This window comes from Dermochelys coriacea, chromosome 10 (genome assembly GCF_009764565.3).
Source record: "Dermochelys coriacea isolate rDerCor1 chromosome 10, rDerCor1.pri.v4, whole genome shotgun sequence".
Lineage (NCBI taxonomy): Eukaryota > Metazoa > Chordata > Testudines > Dermochelyidae > Dermochelys > Dermochelys coriacea.
In genome coordinates this window covers 69,636,226-69,658,706 of record NC_050077.1, presented here as the reverse complement: position 1 = coordinate 69,658,706, position 22,481 = coordinate 69,636,226, and the positions used below count along the sequence as shown (strand labels likewise).

At 43.0% G+C, this 22,481-nt stretch overlaps 1 protein-coding gene across 1 annotated transcript in view; it reads left to right on the top strand.

Moving 5' to 3' along the window:
• The first annotated feature begins 281 nt into the window (after positions 1-281).
• Positions 282-22,481, top strand: part of ABHD17C (abhydrolase domain containing 17C, depalmitoylase) — a 52,485-nt gene continuing 30,285 nt past the window's right edge. Inside the window, exon 1 of the mRNA XM_038420453.2 lies at positions 282-1,618. Coding sequence (XP_038276381.1) covers positions 1,074-1,618 — 545 coding nt within the window. The 5' untranslated portion in view covers positions 282-1,073. The remainder of the gene's footprint in view (positions 1,619-22,481) is intronic.

The window sequence follows — 22,481 nt, the reverse complement described above, 5'->3', positions numbered from 1 at the left end:
AGGCTCTCGTGGGGTTCTCTTAAAGGGCCAGGAGGCGGGTCCGACGCTCCCCACGCGGAGGGTCCGGGTTTTCTCTAGCGCGGCGGCGGCGGCTGCTTCTCCCCCTCCCCGTGCCCTCGCGCTGGGTTAGGGGGCAGCAGCGAGCCGCGCGGCGGGGCCTGTGGGCGGCCGGGGCCGGGCGCCGTGGCCGGCTGGTGCGTGCCGCTCCGCAGGTACCGGGGCGGGCCGGGCGGCCCCTGCCTAACCCGGAAGCGGTGAGGGGAGCCGGGACATGGCTGCTGCCTGCTACTGTCTCCGCGCCGCAGCCGGCGTGGCCCTGCCCGGGGGGAGCCGAGGCTGAGTCCGCTCCGCAGCCGGGCGCCGCCTCCCGGAGGGGGCTGGAGGGGGCGGGGGGCCCTTCAGCGCGGGTCCGCTCGGGGCTGTGTGTGTGGGGCGGTCTGGCGGCCGGTTGCAGTTGGTCGGTGTTTGGGGGTGGGGCTCCACTGAGGGGCTGCAGGATTGGGCCAGGCACTGGGTGCAGAGCTGGGCTGGTGCACTGGGCTTGGGGGTATTGTGAGGAGTTGCGTTTGGTGTCTGTATTATTATTATTTTTGCGGGGGGGGGAATCCTGCATTTGGTGGTTTCTGGGGGGGGGGGGGTTGCATTGGGAGGCAGATCTTATTTCAGGGGGATTGGTTTTTAATTTCTGGTTTTGGGGCACTGAGTCAGATGTAGATTTGGGGGGGGCTTGCTTATTTATTTATTTTTTTAGGTGCTCCAGAGTAACCTGGGCTGTGTGAAAATGACTAAGTGATTTCAGCCCATTTGGTGGGGTTGGATTTATTGTAGGATTAGTAGTAGATTTTGAAGGAGAGTTTCTTGCACTCGATTTATATTTTGTATTCCCTTCCACATACACTAGGTGGATTTCTTAGATTTGGAAGGCTTGATTGGTTTTGGTGGCTTACAGTTTTGGGGGGACAGTAGCATTTTGGGGGTATTGCTCTCACAAGGCTGAGAGTGGGTTGCTGTGGGTGGACTCTGAATTCCCCCCCCACTCCCCAGTGTGGGTAAATTTTTATCCAGTGTCGCAGATGCCAGAACAAGGCCCCAGAATGAACGGTTTCTCTCTGGGCGAGCTGTGCTGGCTGTTCTGCTGCCCACCTTGCCCTAGCCGCATTGCTGCCAAGTTGGCTTTCTTGCCCCCGGAGCCTACGTATACGGTGCTGCAGTCTGAGCAGCAGCAGCAGCAGCAGGAGACTGGGGCTGCAGCAACAGGGTCTGGGACCCCAACAGGAATGGGCAGCTGCAGTCTGCATTTGAGTGAGCGGGCGGACTGGCAGTATTCACAGCGGGAGTTGGATGCCGTAGAGGTTTTCTTTTCTCGCACATCTCGGGATAACAGGCTGGGGTGCATGTTTGTGCGCTGTGCCCCTGCCAGCCGGTATACGCTGCTCTTCTCGCATGGCAACGCGGTGGATCTGGGCCAGATGTGCAGCTTCTACATCGGCCTTGGCTCTCGTATCAACTGCAACGTCTTCTCCTACGACTACTCTGGCTACGGGGTGAGCTCAGGCAAACCCTCTGAGAAAAACCTGTATGCAGACATAGACGCAGCCTGGCAGGCCCTCAGGACAAGGTAAATTGGTGTTGGGGACAAGGTACCAGGGCATGGCTCTTGGGCTGCTAAGGAATATGGGTATTTCTGCATACAGCTCTCCCCCTGTTAAACTCAACGTCTGTATACTTAACCTGCGAAGGGGTGGGAGGAAGAAGTCTGTATACACTTCTTAACCTGCTAAGAGGTGTCTGGTTGTTTTTGATGGCCTCTTCAGGGGCACCAGCAACAGTTACATGAGGAACTGCATGGCTTGGATTGGTAATGAGATTTTGCTTATTGGATTTTCTCTATATGCGAGATTCAGTCATCAGTAGCCAACAACCAATGTCGCCACACCACTGCCTATGTCCACTGATAAAGGAAGCTGTGATGTGCAATGGTTGAGCTTATCCTATCTTGACACCAGGTTGAGCTTAGTGGCTGCAAATCACAACTTTGTCTATGACTGGGGTTTGCACTCGTTAACTTACAACATTTGTTGGCCAGCAGTGGCTGAAGTGGGGCTAATCCCACATATAGACAAAGTTTGGGTAACCAGTTTGAATGTAGATCAGGTTAGTGATGACTAAAAAAACAGTAACCATCTGATGGGAATTCGAGGTTGGGAGCCCCATGTTCCATACAAACTATATAACATAGGCCTTCCTCTTTAGCAGTAGGGCAGGAGAGAAGAGGAGAGGACAACTCATAGCTGAATTCCCTACCTGGCATCCTGAGGTCTTACAGCCTGCCAGAGCAACCTCGCCAGTGTGAAATGAGTAGGTGATTTCAGCCTATTTCCTGGGGGCAGGTGTCCACCTCACAAACCATCACCAGAATTGCTACTAGCTGGATTTCCCTGTTTGCTGATGGAGCATCCAGGGATTAAATAGGCATGGAGTCCAAACTATCCTCTTGCCTCTGGCAGTGACCTGTCTGGGCAAGTTTTAAGCATGCTGTTGGGTGGGAAAGTAGGGGTAGGAAACCATACTCTTTTGCTGTATGTACTGTAGCTGTTGTTTCGTGGGTTAACTGAGTTGAGTTCTCTCGGGCAACTCTTGGGAATACTGAAACTGCTTGAAAAATTGAATTAGTTAATTTGTAAAGAACTACTAGGGCATGTGATGTTGCCTAGTGTAATGAAAGAAAGGATCAAATGTGTTGTAATACTTAGGCACATGGTGGATAAGATCTAAGGGAGGAGAAATGCTATATAAGAGCCAAGTGTTAAGCTGACTGTGATTTGTTTTCCCATCTCCAGCCCCACCTTTAATATTGTCTAAATCGGATTTGAAAAATTGCCATGAAAATTTACCAATCTAGGGACACATTCTCTTTGTCCCTTCTTTTAAATTGTAAGACTAAATATTTTACTTGCCACTTAAAAATGATTTGGTTCAAGTGACTAGAATTTTACAAGACTGATCTAAACCTGTTTTGTGGCTTTATTTTACTCACAAGTAAAAGTGCTGCTTTCTTACTTTATTTCCTAAGGCAGACAAGGTGATACTTGTTCAGTGAAGGAGGATGCTCCTTGTTGTGTGTGTATGTTTCAATTCTTAACATTACATTAACAGATTCAGACTTTATAATTGTCACGGCTCTCAGAAGTAAAAAAAAATGTTATAATCAATGAATTTGGTGCCTTATTGACATGTTGATTCTGGCCATGGAGATTTACATGATTCTGACAGAGATATGTGTGCTTAAATGTGTGTGCATGTGTGTACATTGAGCACTGCTGGTGAGGAGGAAGTTTTCTGTAGTAAATGTATGTACAGTATTGATACCAGCTAAGGGATCAGTTGCTACAGAATGTAAGCTTTTATCTTTTTTAAAAATCTCTGGCTTCCTAGTTGTAAAGAAAATCTTTTAAATATGAACCAGCACAAAAGTGTCTTCCTGAGCCTGCAGACATTTCCGCATATATTTTCTAAGCAGCATCTCAAAATTAACAAGATTCTGGTCAGTTTCACAGCCACTATTCAGAATTTTGGGCAGCATTACAACTGAAACATAATATCTGTAAGAGCTTTCATTATAAAAATGCAAGCCTGACCCTTAATATGTTAAAATATATGTGTTATACTTGTGTACTATACCATTACAGTAATAGTTAAGGCTCATTTGGACCTGGTTTTGTGTTAGTAAAACTGTTCCAATGGAGTCTGTGATTTCTACCTTAAATTCACAATACTTAGACATATTGTAATGAAGTGCAATGCTAAATTAAATCATGTTCTGAAATATATGAAAAGTTCCTCGTGCTAACGAGGCCACAGGAAGCATTTAGGTGTCCCTATAGGTTCTTCTTAGTTCACCAAAAACACTCTTAGAATCTTCAGCTTGAAATGTTACGGATCTGGAAGAGTCATTTGTTGCCTATGACTGCCAGTGTTGGTGGCATCCAAGAAAGAAGTATTCAGGATGTTTCTAATTAGCCTGAAAGGGTAGACATGAAACCCAAAGATGATTTGATAATAAAACCAAACAAGTTAATACTGGTTTTTATCAATATGTATTTAATATTACCATCAGTAGTCAGGCGAGACTGGCATTAATTCTTAATTGGAGTGTGGGGGAACGGTTCTCTTTACCCCGGGTATTTGTACCATGTTCATTGAGCTGTTGAATGTGTATACAATGAATTTATATTAACAAATTGTTTTTTAATATTTTGTCTGTAATAGGCAATGGATGGAAAATAAACCATATAAAAAGTAGATTTAATATGTGTTCACTAGCCGCTATTTGTAAATATACAGGAGTTCCTATAGTGAGTGTTGCAACTGTGCCCATTGGGGTTCCCATCTATATAATAATTTGAATAATACTGGGCCTGATCTTGGAACACAAACCTGTCAATTCTGAAAGTGATAACTGGGAATTCTTAAGTAATCAATATAATTAATCTATAGATCAGGCTACATGAGCACCTCAGTTTTTATTAATTCTTTACTCCATATGTGAACTAGAACAGTGTTTCTCAAACTGGGTTCCGTGACTTCTTGGGGTCTGCAGGCCCCGCTGATCAACTTCTATCCCTCCCTCGCAGTGCCTCCCTACCTGCCTTGGTTCTGCGCTGCTCCCGGAAGCAGCTGCCAGGTCCTGCAGCTCCTAGGCGCATGGGTGGCCAGGGTGGCTCCATGCATTGCCCAAGTGCTGGCTCTGCAGCTCCCATTAGCTTGGAACCGCAACCAATGGGAGCTGCGGGGATGGTGCCTGCAGGCATGAGGGCAGTGTGTGGAGCCTCACTGGCTGCCCATGGGGCCTCAGGGACCTGGCGGCTGCTTCCTGGGAGCCACAGTAAATGCTGCCGGGACCCTGAACCCACTTCTGCACCCCAATCCCCTGACCCAGCCCAGAGTCCCCTCCCACACCCAAACTCTCTCCCGAAGCTCTCAACCTCCAGCCCTGAGCCTGCTCCTGCACCCCAAACCCCTCATCCCCAGCCCCACCCCAGAGAACACGCCCCCAGCTGGAGCCCTCAGCCCCTTTCTGCGCCCAGCCCAGAGCCCCTTTCTGCACCCCAAACCCCTCATCCCCAGCCCAGAGCCTGCACCCCCTGCTGGGGCACTCACCCCCCCCATACCCTAATCCCCTGCCCGAGCCCTGAGTCTCCTCCCGCACCCAGACTCCCTTCCAGAGCCTGCACCCCTGCCCTGGCCCTGAGCTCCCCCCTATATCCCAAACCCCTCATCCCTGGCCCCACCTCAGAGCCCATATCCCCATCCGGAGCCCCCACCCCAAGCCCCTTCCCCAGCCCAGTGAAAGTGAGTGAGTGAGTGAGGGAGAGTGAGCAACAAGGGGAGGGGGGATGGAGTGAGTGGGAGGAGGGGTCTTGGAGAATGGCAGGGCGGGGGGGGGCCTTGGTGAAGGGGCAGGGCAGGGGGTCCCCAACATTTTTAATAAAAAAATGGGTGGAGCTCCAGGTTGGTAACGTTTGAGAACCGCTGAACTAGAAAATATATTAATCTGTCACTTTTTAAAATATAAAATGTTCTAATCCCTGAGTTGGAGGTAAGCAAAATATGGTGGATAAAAATTAGAAATTGGATTTTTTTTATTTAAATTAAATACAGGTTTTTAAAAATAAACCTATTTAAAATTAAATTAGAAATTACACCAACCTATGTTCGTCCTAACCTTATTATAATCTATTAAAATAATTTATATTAAAATAATCATATTAAGATGTACATGTTTGCTGAAGTTTTAAAGAAAGTCAAAGCACTGAACTTTTGGAAATCAGTGGCTAAGCACCTTTAACCATTGTTACAATTAAAAATCTGAAAGGATTTCTATTATAAACTCATTTTAAGGGATTAATTTATTTTTAAACATCTGCAGAGGCTGAAGCATAGGGTTTGCTGTTTGTAAATTTATAAATGGAGAAAAATTGATCAGTATTTCCAATTTTGCTTCAGGGTGGACTGGTTTAAATGAAAGCAATTTAAATCACTTATTTTTAATCATGATTTAATTAGGCAGGCAGGAAACCTTGATTTTAATAATCAGTTTTAATCTTGTTTTGCATTTGTACTTTTTAGGTATTTTCCTAAATAAAGGCTGATTCTTATTGGTTGGTAACCATTAAAACATATTGATTTGCAACTAAATACAATCTTTACACTAAACTTGGTGCTTTTTTGCTAATAAGGATATACTATCTTGATGCACATTTATTTAAGCAACTATATAGCTTAACTTAAATTTGTATAGATTCTTAATTTTTACATTTTTTATTATGTTAAAAATGGTGAACAATGCAATTCTTGCTCACTAGATGACTGATTTTTTTACTTGTGATTTGTGTCAAGTTCGTTTTGGAAATTTGAATTCAACAAATAGTGCACAAAATGGCATTTTAAGATTGTTTATTGAATAAAACTACTTCAAATATGCTGGATACATAAAAAAGTTTATTAAAAAGTATTGTATGTCAAAACATATTTTGCATTTTAAATTAACTGATTTATTAAACAAAGTATTATCCCTACTAAGTGAATTGAACAGATTTTTTTTCTGGTCTCTGTTGTCCTATTAGAACTAATGGATCTCATCCTCTCTCACCTAGTTTTTCTTTATAGATTGGAGAAGAAAAAGTCTTCCTGCTTTTTCTACTCCAAACTGGGTTGTTAACTTTGAATAAACCAGTGATTGATTTGAACTAATTGAATAAGCTGAAATGAAGAAAATATTCTCTCTGCATCTGCAGAAAAGACTACTTCTGTCAAAAGCTAGTTCAGCACTTTAACAAACAGTTGTTTGCTAGAGCCCTTATAATTACTGTGTGCTCATAAACTGAGGAGTTCAGGCTGAGATAAATCTGCTTCTAGTTAATTAACACACACCCATCAAGCACCTAATCATTTTCTGTTGGTAATTCTTGGATTTATAGGTCTAGGTGACTTTCTGTGAGTTAGATTCTTTGTTTCAGTTTGGTCAGTCTATTTTGCTTTAATTTGTTCTACAAATAGAACTGGGCATAATAGAAAGTATTTGAGACCCTGTGTCTTTTATGTCAAGATCTAATTGGGGTTAGTGCTCTTTGCGGTGATATAACTAACTTTTTTTATCCTAATATTTGATTGACTGAGACAGTGGCTGATTTGTAGAATTCCTATAGCTCGACCCCCCCCCCCCCCCCCCCCGCTGAACTACTTGTGCAAGATTAAAAACATTTCAGCAATCCTATATTAAGGTGAATTCTGTTAGCCTTATGAATAGGATACACATTTCCAATTATCCAGTTTGCATATTCTGTTTAAACTCTTGAGCATGACCACAAACATTTTTCCCATCATTATTCTTTGATATTTTCCCTACTTCTGTGTTGCCTATACTTGAGTCAATTGCAGATTGTGTAATGCTTGGAAGACTCTGGTAATGGGTATAGTATTCTCTTACTGTCGTCATGATATTTAATTAAATGTCTTTGTTAAATCTCTGAGTTAAATTCTACATCCAGTTTCACTCAATAGAAAATAAATTAAATAAAATCGTAAACTGATCTCCTGGGCTATGTGCAGTTATTGATTGGAGTTGATGGGAGTGAGTGATGGATAAATCAGAGCCCTTCCCTCCCGCTCTTCATATTTTTTTAGCTTACACTGGTGTGCTGATGTGCTTCAGACATGTAGGAGTGATAAAAATCAATGTATGCATTCCCTAAACTTTCCAGGAAAGATTTGTGAAGTGATTTTAAAAATCCTACATGAATGAAAGAAGGCATCACTTCACTAACTCTTTGACTCTGAAATACAGTATCAAAGTGCAACTCCTCAGTCTGCTATCTGGATGCTGTGAAATGGATTAAGAAGTTGTAGCTGGTTATATCTGAATCCTTGAAAGACTTGAATATCAAAAGATCTACGGAGTAATTTATTTAGGTATGACCTCTCCACGCATAACAGAGTATCAGAACAGTTCAACTTTGATTTATACTTCATAGTCAGTAGAGATCTGCTAGTTCTCTCCATTGATTCACCACCACTGAAGGAGTCAGACTTCGATATTACACAATAGAATCCAAGCGTTTCTGGTGGAAGATTATTTTCCATTGATTTAGGATTCATGATAAATCAATCCAGGAACTATTTTTCCCCAAACCATGGGGATTTTAAAGATGTCTCTTCTGTTCTGAATTGTCACTATGCAAGCTACATTAAGGGGAGGGGAAAGAATAGAGGTATCTATTTTGTTGGTGTTTTCTTCCCACACCCCATTCCCACCCAGTGCAATTTTCTTTGTCAAACTTGGCAAAAAAAAAAAAAAAAAGAATTACAACTAGTTTTCATTAAAGTCAGAGCGCATAACTGCTTGAATTCTTGCAGGGAGGGTAACTAGTCACCTGAGGAGGTCCTAGCACTTTTCTAAATCAGAGTGGTGACTGTCTGAGTAGAAAGGTATAGCCCATGTTAATTAGTGTATTTTTTCAGAGATGAAAATAGTAGTTACAATTTTTATCAACATACTTAAACTACCACTTTAATTTTCTTTGACATAATCTTGCTTGCGCAGCCCTCTAGCATAAAATCTTTTTCCAAAGAATTCAGATCAAATCATTCAGTTGAGTTGAATATTTGAACAACTAACTTGAGGTTTGTTTAATTAGCATAGTCTCTAAAAGGAAAGACTTCAAGGGCATCAGCCTTCTACTTTAATCTTTTTCAGGAACCAGTTAGTTGAGCAATTTATATTATGTACATTTGGGGTGAAGGGAGTTAAGATTCTTGACACTCCTCAAACCTTCTCCCAAATGTATCTCTCTTTGGAATAATTTATGTCCGGAGTAAATTCCCGCCCAGATACACACATGCTCAAACAGTATGATCCAGGTGTGACCTACTAATTGCTATAATTTATCAGCACGTTTCCATTAATTTTTTTGTGTAATAGTTCTAGTACTTGCTACAAATCACATTGAACTTGTTCGTATCCTAGACTTAATTAGATGTGCATAATGTAAAAAAAAAGTACCAGTTAATAATGTTAAGTAGCTATTGTGATCTTGTTCACTACCAATGTAAATATATTCAGTATAATAAAAGAATGCATTTACTTTACAGTACTTCCTCATTTTTGCTGTTTCACCTGATAGGCAATTTTAGTTCTAATTCCATTTAAGCTGCAGATATTGCAGTGCTGCTGCTCGTGGCACAATGTTCATACTGCTATTTTTAGTATACTAGCTTGAGCAGAGAAAGTGTGTGTCTGTCCACTCAGGATGGGTGCGCACTTCCAGGTGCAGTGTAGACATTCCCTAAGTGGTCATGAAGTGTGCCCACATCCGTGTTTAGGAACTCAAGGCATTCTTCTGCCTTCAGTGCCATATAGTAGATTAAGTACCATGAGATATTTGAGAAAGGGAAAGGCTAAAACCATTCTTTCTCCTTTTCAGAGGTACATGATCTCTCTGGATACTTTTCTCTCTGCCCATTATCTGCCTTAAAGATGCTGGCTTGCAAGGTCTGATGTGTGCATACTACTGGAAGCATTTAGATCAATGTGAAGTAGGCACAATTGGGTGGTGTTGTTTTTTTTTTTTAAATATAAAAGTGCACCCCTCAGCACTCCAAGTTACCATGGTGTGTCTTTAAGTGCTAGGCTAAGTTTGCAGGTTTCAGAGTAGCAGCTGTGTTAGTCTGTATTCACAAAAAAGAAAAGGAGTACTTGTGGCACCTTAGAGACCAACAAATTTATTTGAGCATAAGCTTTTGTGAGCTACAGCTCACTTCATTGGATGCATCTGTAGCTCACGAAAGCTTATGCTCAAATAAATTTGTTAGTCTCTAAGGTGCCACAAGTACTCCTTTTCTTTTTTGCTAAGTTTATAGCAGCTCGTTACTTGTGAACTCAAGTAAATCACAATTAGTAATGTTATCTGGGACTTCAGGGAACCAAGGGTATATATGTCATGAATAAATTATATGGGGGAAAATGTTACAACTACAACAAAAATATGGGTCAACTGTCAGCAAACTTTGTGGGCAAACTTTGACATTGTTTGAGTAAATGGACTTTAAAGGACTGAGTAGACTAAAGGAAACAAGTTTATTTTTTTTCCCTAGCTAAATCAATTTCAATTCTAAGATTCTTTTAATGACTTCCTTGCTTAAGTATACGGTAGTTTAAAGGAGATGTTGATGGCACCTGCCTTGTGGAGTCCAGCTTGCTTTAATTTCTTTTGTTTTAAATTCTGTGTTAGATTGCCACAGGAAAGCGGAGAAGTGAGGTTATGGTAATTTTCACCTTAAACCCTTTTGCAAATTGGTTCTAAGGGGATCAGCAGAAAATTAGTCTGTAAAGTCTTGAGTTACACCCAGCAAAGAATGTACCTATCTCGGAACTATGCAAACACTAATAAATGGGTGGTTAAAGAACATTGTTTTTTTTCTCAAGCCAGTGATCCATTTAATGAGTAACCAGCACTTCTCCCAAACACTGCCTTGAAACTGATTGATCTTTACCTGTGGAGGAAGTTGAGAGAGCCCATGAATGAAGTGATTCTTGTGCCAGTTTAAATTAATATACCAATGTCCATATTCAGCATTGTTTGGCCTCTGAGTCACAAAAAAACTGCCATTTTTTTTTCTTTCTGGATGTTGAGTAATGCTTGCGAATAACCTTAATTGCTATTGAGTCCAGAGATGTTGAAGGCACTCATCAATTTGCAAGATTAGGCCCCATATGTTTGACCGAATCTCTTTAGTGTGGCATATACAGTTCTCACAATTGAGTACAGTGTGTATCTGTGGCCACTTTACATTAACTTCTTGAATATATTGACTACTGATTTTATCTTTAGGATGTTCTGAATAAGAAAGAATGGAAGATCTAGACTTATACTATATATATGTGTTATATGCATTTTGGAAAAATATCATGCTACTCCATGGGAAAAATCTTTTCCCCAAATTTGTCAATCAGTTAAAATCAATCTGCTGAATCCCTGGAGCAGCTTACAGGTATCTAATACATATCTGATACATAGCTGAGCTAAAGCTCTTCATTGGGCATTACATGGGGAATTGTACTTAAGATAGTACTACTATCCACCTCATGGCAACTTCAACATCCTGCTGTATGATGCAAAATATTGAGTGCTACTGCAAAAAGCTCATTAGTTGAATGCTGTCAATGTACAGTCCTTTGCCCATGGAGCTTGCACAGGTTACAGAACTCTAGCATGATGCACAAGATGATCAGGTCCAGTGTCTGAAAATCTTCAATGCTAGAATTGTGGAAATTACATATTAATTAAAAGGAGGGATTTGAATGGAGAGGATGGTTGGAGGGATAGGAAGGGAGTGATGGAAAGAAACGAGAAGAATTTGGGAGGAGTTCAGGTAGACGGAGGAGGGAATCAATGGAGATGGAGACCAGGTGGACAAGTGAAGGGCCTTGATGTTAGGATGAGAACTTGATGTAAGAGCTGAGGAGAGAGTAGCAAGTTTAGCATTCCAGTTGTGATTAATCGTTGTGCTGAATGGAAACTATTTGTGAATAAGCAATTTTCAGGAGCAGATGGTGGTTCTTTCATATTCTGTGTTGACTGTTCATCTTTGCTTTTTAGATGAATGACCAGAGACTTTGATGAGGCAAATTAACAACTGTAAGTGATACAATGTGGCATCAGTTTTCTTAAGTACGTGCCTCTTCTGAAAATTGCTTGTAAAAAAGGCTGTGGGGCAGGGTCTGTACGTCCTTGGATCAATTACAGCCATATCAGACTTGTTCAGTTAGCAAGAGAAATGTTTCCCCTAACTGCCAGTCTGTCCCTCTGAACCTGGCATCTGATAGTCAAACCGGGGTTTTGTTGTTCTTGCATGCAAAGAACCCAGCTTGATTTTCAGCTTCCAGGTTGTTTGCAGGGCTATCAATTGAAGTGCAGGATTTCTGTCAAGTTTGCTAAGTTTACAGATGTAATCAGACGGACAAGAAAGTTGCTTTTCAATATACAATTGCCCAGTGGGAGGATCGGAACACAAAGCAAGTTTTAGGTGCTGGGAAGGAGCATAAAGCTTGTATTACCCTGTTCCTATGGCTGCTGTGGGCCAAGCAGGTCCCTTGGGCATTAAGTTAAGCTGCCCTAGTTTTAGCTGGCCGCAAACAATCCCAGAAAGGTGCACACAAACACTAATCACATCAGCCACACTATCAGAGGCTCGTTCACCTGCGCATCTACCAATGTGATATATGCCATCATGTGCCAGCAATGCCCCTCTGCCATGTACATTGGCCAAACTGGACAGTCTCTACGTAAAAGAATGAATGGACACAAATCAGACGTCAAGAATTACAACATTCAAAAACCAGTTGGAGAACGCTTCAATCTCTCTGGTCACTCGATCACAGACCTAAGAGTGGCTATACTTCAACAAAAAAGCTTCAAAAACAGACTCCAACGAGAGACTGCTGAATTGGAATTAATTTGCAAACTGGATACAATTAATTTAGGCTTGAATAGAGACTGGGAATGGATGAGTCATTACACAAAGTAAAACTATTTCCCCATGGTATTTCTCCTTCCCACCCCACCCCCCACTGTTCCTCTGATATTCTTAGAGACTAACAAATTTATTAGAGCATAAGCTTTCGTGAGCTACAGCTCACTTCAAAAACCAATTTGGTTTTTTCCACCAAATGCATCCGATGAAGTGAGCTATAGCTCACGAAAGCTTATGCTCTAATAAATTTGTTAGTCTCTAAGGTGCCACAAGTACTCCTTTTCTTTTTGCGAATACAGACTAACACGGCTGCTACTCTGAAACAAACAGATGAGTTTGTGTAACGTAGTGGAGTCCTGGTGATGTCCCTCTTTCGCACCCATTGCTTAATTTGTAATGAAAGGTGCTGGGGTTCAAGCAATTTTTCCCTTTCATAATTGATGCGGCAAACCCAGAGGTACCGGGGCTATGAACTGCCAAGTCTAGAAGTGCTGGAGCTCAGCCTTGGCACAAATAAGCACTGTTTCCAGCCATGTAGGCAGTAGTATATGGTGGTGGAAAGGGGCGGGAGGCGGGTGGCATATGAGATTCTAAATTGGCTTTATATCACCAGAAGGTCTTCCCCTTGCACTGGAGTGAGCCTCCTAGGGCTGGATATGTGGGCTTTAAGACCAGATCATGCAAAGGCAGAAAGTAGTTGTACTAAAATGGCAAAATCTGGCCCAATAACTTTATTCCTGCCAGTACCATAGCAGTTAGCTGAGATGAGCACTTGAATGTTTGTGGGAGGATCCTTGCAATTCATGAAGTGTTTTTGTAACAGTTTAACAAAATAATTATTTGCAAATTAGGAAACTCCCACGTGGGTTTGAGTCCAGATGAGTTCATTAATTAAGAATACCTCAGACTGCAGAGGGAAGAATTTAAATATCCTTAATCTCAATGCATTTTCTCTGGTAAATTCTTACTGTTCAAAAAGAGGAGGACTTGTGGCGCCTTAGAGACTAACAAATTTATTTGAGCATAAGCTTTTGTGAGCTACAGGCATTCGATGAAGTGAGCTGCAGCTCACGAAAGCTTATGCTCAAATAAATTTGTTAGTCTCTAAGGCGCCACAAGTCCTCCTTTTCTTTTTGTGGATACAGACTAACACGGCTGCTACTCTGAAATCTTACTGTTCAGTTTGTTATAAGCTTGGTTTTCACTTTCCTCTATGTGAAATCCATTGGATTTTCTTCAGACACCTTGGTTTATTTGTGAGGGGGCTTCTGTTTCCAGGAAGACTTTGGGCCAGCAGAATGTTTGAGCTTTACTTGTTGAAATTCTGCATTAGAAACTTTGCCCCCCTTGTATGAAATGCATGGTAAATTGAGGCTCATTTATCAGCTGTTTGCTGTGACATGCTGCATGCATCTGTGTCAGGCAAGCTACCCTTTGCAAGGCATGCATAGTCACCTAGGAACTCTCCAGTGATATTTTTTTAACAGAAAACTACTTCAGATATTAACATGTTATGACTGCTAAATCAAATTCACTGTTACATGGTAGATCCATTTTATTTGTATTTGCAACAAAATAAAAAATAATTTGGATTGCTGTGTAATGGGATACTCAACTTGAATCTTTTGAAACTAACTTCAAAAATCTTTTTTTTTTTCCTGACAGAGCACCCTTTAAATGGCATGTCCTGAGGTTTTATTTTTTAAAATTCCTTTTTAATTTTAAATAGGATTGGTTGAAGGGTTTTTGCTCACATCATAAGACTTTCCTCCACCTTCCCTTTCTCTCTGCACACAACTGCCTGCTGCTGGATCAGGTTCTGTTTAGCTGTTGGTGGTAAACACCTTCTTGAAGAGTCTGGGGGAGGGAAGGAGTCCACCAGCAACAAACAGTGAAACTGACTATGTACAAAACCCTGTGCAGTGCACAGCCTGGAAATAGATACTTTGAAAATTCTCAAAGAAAAGGAGTACTTGTGGCACCTTTGAGACTAAAAAATTTATTTGAGCATAAGCTTTCGTGAGCTACAGCTCACTTCATCGGATGCGTTCAGTGGAAAATACAGTGGGGAGATTTATATACACAGAGAACATGAAACAATGGGTGTTGCCATACAAAGGGTATAACCAGAGTGATCACTTAAGATGAGCTATTACCAGCAGGAGAGCGGGGGCCGGGGAAACCTTTTGTAGTGATAATCAAGGTGGGCCATTTCCAGCAGTTGACAGGTCTGAGGAACAGTGGGGCGTGGAGGGGGGGAATAAACATGGGGAAATAGTTTTACTTTGTGTAATAACAGGTTTCAGAGTAGCAGCCGTGTTAGTCTGTATTCGCAAAAAAGAAAAGGAGCACTTGTGGCACCTTAGAGACTAACAAATTTATTTGAGCATAAGCTTTCGTGAGCTACAGCTCATGCATCCGATGAAGTGAGCTGTAGCTCACGAAAGCTTATGCTCAAATAAATTTTTTAGTCTCAAAGGTGCCACAAGTACTCCTTTTCTTTTTTACTTTGTGTAATGACCCATCCACTAACTGAGTTATAGTAATCTCAGGAGTTACTTGTAGAAAGACTGGGTACAAAAGTTTCAGAAGGAAATAAAGCCTTCTTTCTCTCAAGTGGAGTATGTCTCTCTTGGAGTGCTAGATTGTGCAATCCATTGCAAATAATGTAATATGAAGGGCAAAAAAAGCTTGAGATGAATGGCTGCTTTCTAAATTCTTTCTCTTGTGTTTCTCGAGCGTGACTTCAGAGGGCTTATTTGGAAAATTCTGCTCCGGCATACTCTTCATTCACTATGGCTATGTCTTCACTGCCAAAAGTGTGGCTTTACACTGAGATAGCTAACTTGATGTAAAAGCCTTGAGACTAGGCAGAGGTAGCTTTTAGCTCAGTATAACTAATAGGGTAAACCCCAGGTAGGTGGGGGTTCTGGGTTGAACTCAACTAGCTACACCATGGTAAAATCTATCTGTTCCTTGTCTAAACGACGATTTTACATCAAGTTAGTTGTCTTGAAGTCAGAGCCTTAATATTGCTAAACTTGTAGCAGAACTCTACTGTTGTAGCAATCTAGGTATGAATGTTCTATTTCAAGTTTAACTTCATGAATAGCTCTCTAAGTTGTTATATGGAGAGGTTCCTTTGTTTCAACACCAGTTCTGCTATTTTTATGTACACTAGTTACGTGCATATGACCTTTTCCTCAGACTGGTTAATAATTACACTGTGACTCTTCATACATTGCAGGAAACTACTGACACTAGAATCACCCTTTGAAATGTCAGTACAGTAAAACGGCAAGTTGTGGCTTATCTGGAATTTTGCCAGTATACTGTAAGGTTTACATTTACAGTAAACCTGTAGCCACTTGTTACAGTTTCTAATATGGTAACACTCTGACCCCTTCCCTGAGCTCCCTCTGGACAATTATTTGAAAAATGTTCATTTGAAAAGCCCCGACCTGCAAAACCAATAATATAGGAGTTCTACAGCCTCTTCTTAAGATCTGTACTAAAATGTACTACAAATGCAGAGGATCCTAACTTTGAGGGAATACAGAATCAAATACAATTGCTTTCTCTTAAATAAAATTCAATCAGAAATATTTCTTGGCTTGAAAGCCAAATGAGAGGTGGCTTAAAAGAAAAATGTGGCCTTCTTTCGAATGTCACTTATCTGAAGTTTTATGGTCAATGGTAGGATTTTCACAAGCACTCAGTATCGGCCGAGCTTCTGCTCCCATTGAAGAGGGTGGGCATTTTACCATTGACTTCAGTGAGTTCAGAGTTAAGCCACCACTGAGCACTTTTGAAAATGGTAAAGGAGAGATCACCTCTGAGGAGTTGAGACAGTTGTTCAGTCTCTGTGATCCTTTACTTCTGTGCGGAAAATGCCAACAAGGATACCAGCTTTTGCCAAATATAAATTTAATTGGGCACCTTTCCACCAGAGCAGACCTGAGACCTCAAATCCATTTCACATAGGCCACTGAATGCACACTACTGACCTAGATTGGAACTGTCCATCTCTCTGTCCCACTTAATCTTTCCTCTCCTCCCAGAAAACTCTTCTTAAATATGCTTCAATTTAGCGACTTTCACAATGAATAGAGGACTTATGGGGATGCATCTGGGATGCTTTTCCTCTAGATTCAGTTCTAAATCAGTCATGGGTCAGCAGCTGCAGGGACTTAACCCAGGATGTTCTGTCTCTCTGATGGGACAGTCACAGTAATTCTCACTAATGGGTTTTATTCTGAAAACAGTGCTAATTCAGGGAAAGGAATCTGTTAAATTAAATTTAGCTCTTTTCCTTTCCCTACTGGAATTAACCAGCTATTCTCCCCTCTTCTTTCCCAATTTTGAGGTAAAACATAGGTACACTGTATACATCTCTGCCACTCGTGCTGTTGTCTGTACAAGGAGATGCTGTTGCAACACTTCCATTGTGCCTTTCACCCTGAAGGCTCCCATTGTGCTAAGGGAGGAAAGAAACAGTTCTTCACCCACCACAGAAATTCAGCCACCTCTGGGGTTAAATGTGTGCACAGCAACAGCTTGGCTCTAGAAGTGAGTCCATTATTTAATTAAAAAGAAAAGGAGTACTTGTGGCACCTTAGAGACTAACAAATTTATTAGAGCATAAGCTTTCGTGAGCTACAGCTCACTTCATCGGAAGTGAAATGCATCCGATGAAGTGAGCTGTAGCTCACGAAAGCTTATGCTCTAATAAATTTGTTAGTCTCTAAGGTGCCACAAGTACTCCTTTTCTTTTTGCGAATACAGACTAACACGGCTGCTACTCTGAAACCTGTCATTATTTAATTGAAACACAGAGAATATACATAGGCAGAGTGTATTTCCCCAAGCTGGAATGTGGCTATTTTGTGGATATTAGTGTATATACGCTTTCAAAGAGTGACATGGTATATTTCACTTTTAAAAAAATGATCAAGATTTCAACTTTAGTTCTTATTCAAGAGATGGTAACTTCTAACAGCACAAGGCTACTTAATGACATGCTGGTGTAAATGAGAGTGGTACTTGAATAGAACTGCTAGTGTGAGCTTCTTGTGACATCCCGTTGTTGCACAGAGATGCCCCACCCAAGTACTAGGCTATTTAGATTGTCAGAATCACAGCCTGCTGGGATCCTAGAAATGGGCGGGCGGAGCCCAACCACTGCTAAAGGACCTCCCCCAGCTTAAGGGGAGGATCCACAAGGTGTGGGATCTCAATTAATTACGGGGGATAACTAAAGATATTACAGGGACAGGAGTGAGGTGACAGGGCTAAACAAAGGGAACCTGATGAGGACACAGAGCAGAGATCCCCGGAAGGCATCAAGGGAGCCAGTGGATGCTGCGCAGAGAAACTCTGCCCGGATCCATGAGACTAGGGAGGAGTGGAAATAGGCCCCAAAGTTGCAGAGCACCCTTTTGTCTAACATCCTCCCTCTGGTGTTGTAGATGGCTACTTTGGCTAGGGCCAGGAGGAGGTCGATGAGGAGGTCTCACAATTTAGTGGGGCCACCAACAGGGCGTGAAATTATAAACAAGTATGGGGAGAAGTGCAGCCAGAACCTCAGCAGGAGGTTCTGGAGGAGCTGGAATAGGGCTGCAGATACACGTGCACCAGGGTCTCCCTCACACCTCAAAAGGGGCAGGTGTCTGGGATGGGGGTGAATCGCGCCAAGAACATGCCTGTGCTCACAGCTCCAGGAAGGAGCCACCAACTGATATCCTTGGTGGGCTTTGGGACCAGGGTGGAATATAGGCTGGCCCACTGTAGTTCCTCGCCCTCCAGAAGTGGTAGCAGGTCCCGCCACCTTCACGAGGGTGAAGATGTGAAGGGTGTGGAGCACGAGCGTGTACAGGTATTTCATTGGCGCGGTCCGGAAGGGTGAAGGGGTGGGATGGCTGGGTGGATCCCCGAGGCAGGGGCCCGATGAAAAGGTCCAGAAGGCCTGGGGTGTAGGGTGGGCAGGGGTGCCCTCTTGCAGGACCCAGTTGAAGTAGGCCCAAGCAGTGACCAGTAAAGTGGCCCTCACCTGCTGAAGTATGCATCAGGGAGTATGAGGGTCTGAGAGCCCCATGTGCTGAGCGAGCGTCAGTGGATCCAGCCAGTCTCCTTGGTCGTAGTCCAGGAGGTCTTTGAGTCTGGTGATTTCTGCCAGGACCAGCCTCTGTCGCACCGAGCGGGACTCCGCCACCTGCACACGGAGCTAGGGGTTGTGTAGCAGGGGCTCTGTGAGGAGATCTGCCTCCTCGGTGCCCGCACAGGGCAGGCATATAGGGCTAGAGGGAACACCAAATAACTTGAAGCTGCAGAAAACTGCTACCATTCCTTCTTTTCCATGCTAGTATATCTTTAAATGGACAGCCTTTGATTTTGTTACTTAGTTGTTAGTTTGAAGTTGTTAGTATGGTTGTGTATTATAGCGGGGGCTGGTAGCATGGACTATAATAAAGGTTGTCCAACATTTTCCATTCATGTTCCTTGTTTTCAGTTGCTTATAACTTGGCCAAATTTAACTGTTTGGGTGAAATTTTCCTTCCGGTGTATGCCTGAAGCTGAATTTCCTGGAAAACTTCAACCAAAATGATTCCCATGTTTCTGAGAATGAGGCTTGGGAAAATATTATATTGCCCATGTTAAATACCCATGGCATTTTTTTGTTTTAGAGGCTCTGGCACCTCCATGATTTGGAGCAGTGCCTTGATATTTTGCAGGGTTGAGAGGGCCTTTGTGTCAAGAGTGTGCCTTTTGCCATATCTGGCCAAAGAATAAGCCTTTGAAAAACTGCAGATCGCACCTGCTCAGCTAAATTCCCTGGAGATTCTATTACTCATGTGGGAATTCTGCACCAGTGCACATGCACAGAGTTTATGTCCCCTGCAGATTTCTTTGCTTCCCCACAGAAAAAAGTGACTTTCTGACTGGGAAGCAAAGCGAAGCCACAAGAGTGGTCATGCGACCATCCCCAGCAATATGTTTTGGGTGCCCAGGGCAGCCGGCAGAGGTAAGTCACTGTGGGGCAGAGGGCGGAACTGCGGAAGACACAGTTGGTGACTCCTACCCTGTGCTGGGCTCAGCTGCTAGTCCCGGCTGGGCTGGGGAGGAAGGACTTCCTCTTTCCCCTGCACGGTATCTGGGGCGGGGTCAGACCCACCCCCAGATTTCTCCTGCAGCTGCAGGAAGCTCTGCCAACTCCCCTCCCCCCAGTTTCCTGCATCTATTGCTCCTCAGCTGCAGAGGGAGGGATCCCTGTACAGGGTGCTGCCCCCCATCTGCCCAACCCCCGTACATCCAGACCCCCTAATACTCAGACCCTCCCACCGAGCCTCACCCCCCCTCACACTCAGAACCCCCCCCGATGAGCCCCATCCCCCCCTACACTTGGAGCACCCTGATGAGCCACCCGGATCTGCACCCCACTGACCCCCAACCAGCTGCACCTGGATCCCCATCCCACAGAGCCCCCACTCCCCCAGCATCTTGATCCCCCACTGAGTCCCCCCCCAACCCGGACCCTCCCTGCTGAGTCCCAACCACCTTCACCTGAGTTGAGCCTTGAAAGACACCAATGTAAGTGTCCTGGAGGTGGAGGAATGGTTTCCCAGAACAGCTAGGCTTCTGTCTGAGAAGAAAGACCTGGAAGATTTCTGTTCTTTCCTGCGCCTTGATCTTCACATTGTCAACCCCATACTGTCATGTCTCCAAGTGCTATTCTCAGTTGCCTACTTTTCCTAAGCAAGCTAAGAAACTGGGTTTTTTTTTCCCAGCTGGTTGCTGTCAGGTGAGGGTTTCATTTAGTATGGCTTGGACAGTTTTAATAACAGAAATATAGGGCCAGAAGGGATCTCAATAGGTCATCTAGTTCAGTCCCCTGCACTGAGGTGAATGAAGTGGTATCTAGACCAGTGGTTCTCAAAGCCAGTCCACTGCTGGTTCAGGGAAAGCCCCTGGTGGGCCGGGCTGGTTTGTTTACCTGCAACGTCCGCAGGTTCGGTTGATCACGGCTCCCACTGACTGCGGTTCGCTGCTCCAGGCCAATGGGGGCTACGGGAAGGGCAGCCAGCACATTCCTCGGCCCACGCTACTTCCCGCAGCCCTCATTGGCCTGGAGCAGTAAACCGCGGCCAGTGGGAGCCGCGATCGGCCGAACCTGCGGACGCGGCAGGTAAACAAACTGGCTCAGCCTGCCAGGGGCTTTCCCTGAACAAGTGGCTGACCGTCTTTGAGAATCACTGATCTAGTCCATCCCTCGCAGGTGTTTGTCTAACCTGTTCTTAAAAACCTCCCATCATGGCAGTTCCACAACCTCTCTAGGTAACTTGTTCCTGTGCTTAGCTACCCTTACAGTTAGAAAATTTTCCTAATGTCTAACCTAAATCTCCCTTGCTGCAATTTAAGCCCATGCTTTTTCCCCTGTCCTCAGTGGATAAGGAGAACAATACATCGCTCTCCTTTTTCTAACAACCTATTACATAAGTGTAGATTTCCCACCTCAAAAGAAGTGTTGCTCATATTTGTTAGAAAATGCTATAGCTATCAGGAGTGTTAAAGCTCTTTACAAATACTAGTGAATTAATCATTTCAACTTCCCTGTGAGCTAGGTAAATATTGTCCCGATTTTATAGTTGGGGAAATAACCCAAACATTAAATGACTTGCTAAAGACCATATGGTGCACTGGTGGCAGAGTTAGGACTACCACCCAGGAATCCTGACTCCAGTACTGTGATAAACTGAGTGCTGTGTAGTTTTCATTCTATCAGATGAGAACTTAAAAACCAAAGCTCTCTCTCTTTTCCATGAGAATTAAAGATCTGACTGTCCACTCCAAACGAGCAAGAATTTGTCCCGCTGTCCTTTCCCAAAATTTCCCCTCCTGCTTCTGTTGTGTAGCATGCACTTAGTTGATTACTGCCTTCCACCATAGGTGTATGTAGAGAGAATATTAAGAATTTGGGGATGTTTAAAGATGAAATATTTTACGTTTACTAATACTTTACATTGATAAAATTGATGCAGAAGGCCTTCATGTCCCAATTTTTGCTGTAGCTATGCTTGTTACCTGCTTTGTGCTTCAGTTGTAGATGAGCACCTCACCTACAGTTAATACAAAGGAAGGGATCGTCTGCAGTTGACCTCCTATAGGGTGGTTAAGATCTGTCAGTGGTAGGTTTTGCATCAAAATAAGATAAATGCTTATCTGTCCATTTGTTTGTAAAGACACTTTTTAATCCACTATTTGTATCACCTTTCCATTTTAATGTTTCATTTTTATGGGTTATAACATGGCTATAAAAACTCACTCTGGGTGAAATTCTGTATGTAAGGATTTTAGCATCAAAACAAAAGATTCCTAAGTGAGATAACTTTGACTTAAATGTCAACATAAAAATGGGGGAAGGAGGGAAGAGAGAGACAGAAATAGAGAAGTCACAGCCTTAGGAAACTTCCTTGCTACCATAAAGGTATAGGAAAATCCTTTCTAGTTCTCCTCAATCCTGAAAGTTTGTTTTCTCAGAGTTGTGAATTCATCTGGCTATCTTCTTCCTTTGGCAGTATCATTTACATGTTCTGTTTGAATTCAATCAATGCCCTAAAAGGAACAAGCTGGGAAATGATCAGAAGGAGAGTGGCTGTATTTCCCTGTTAGGCTCTGAATATTTTCCACCTCTTCCAAAGCAAACACTTGTGTGAACAGCTCCTCACTGTAACAAAGTTCATTGTGTTGCAGTACTTACTAAAGTTTGTTCTTTTTCACTTTTAAACCGCACGTGAGTAGTAATGTACATGGATAGAAAAACCCAATTTCCTGTAAGGAGATTGTAGAGTGCCTTTCAACTAGTGATACCAAAGCACTTTAGATGCAAATGATTATGCCTCAACCCTGGGGTGTGTTGAAACATTATTTTACAGGTGGGGAAATAGAGGCAGATG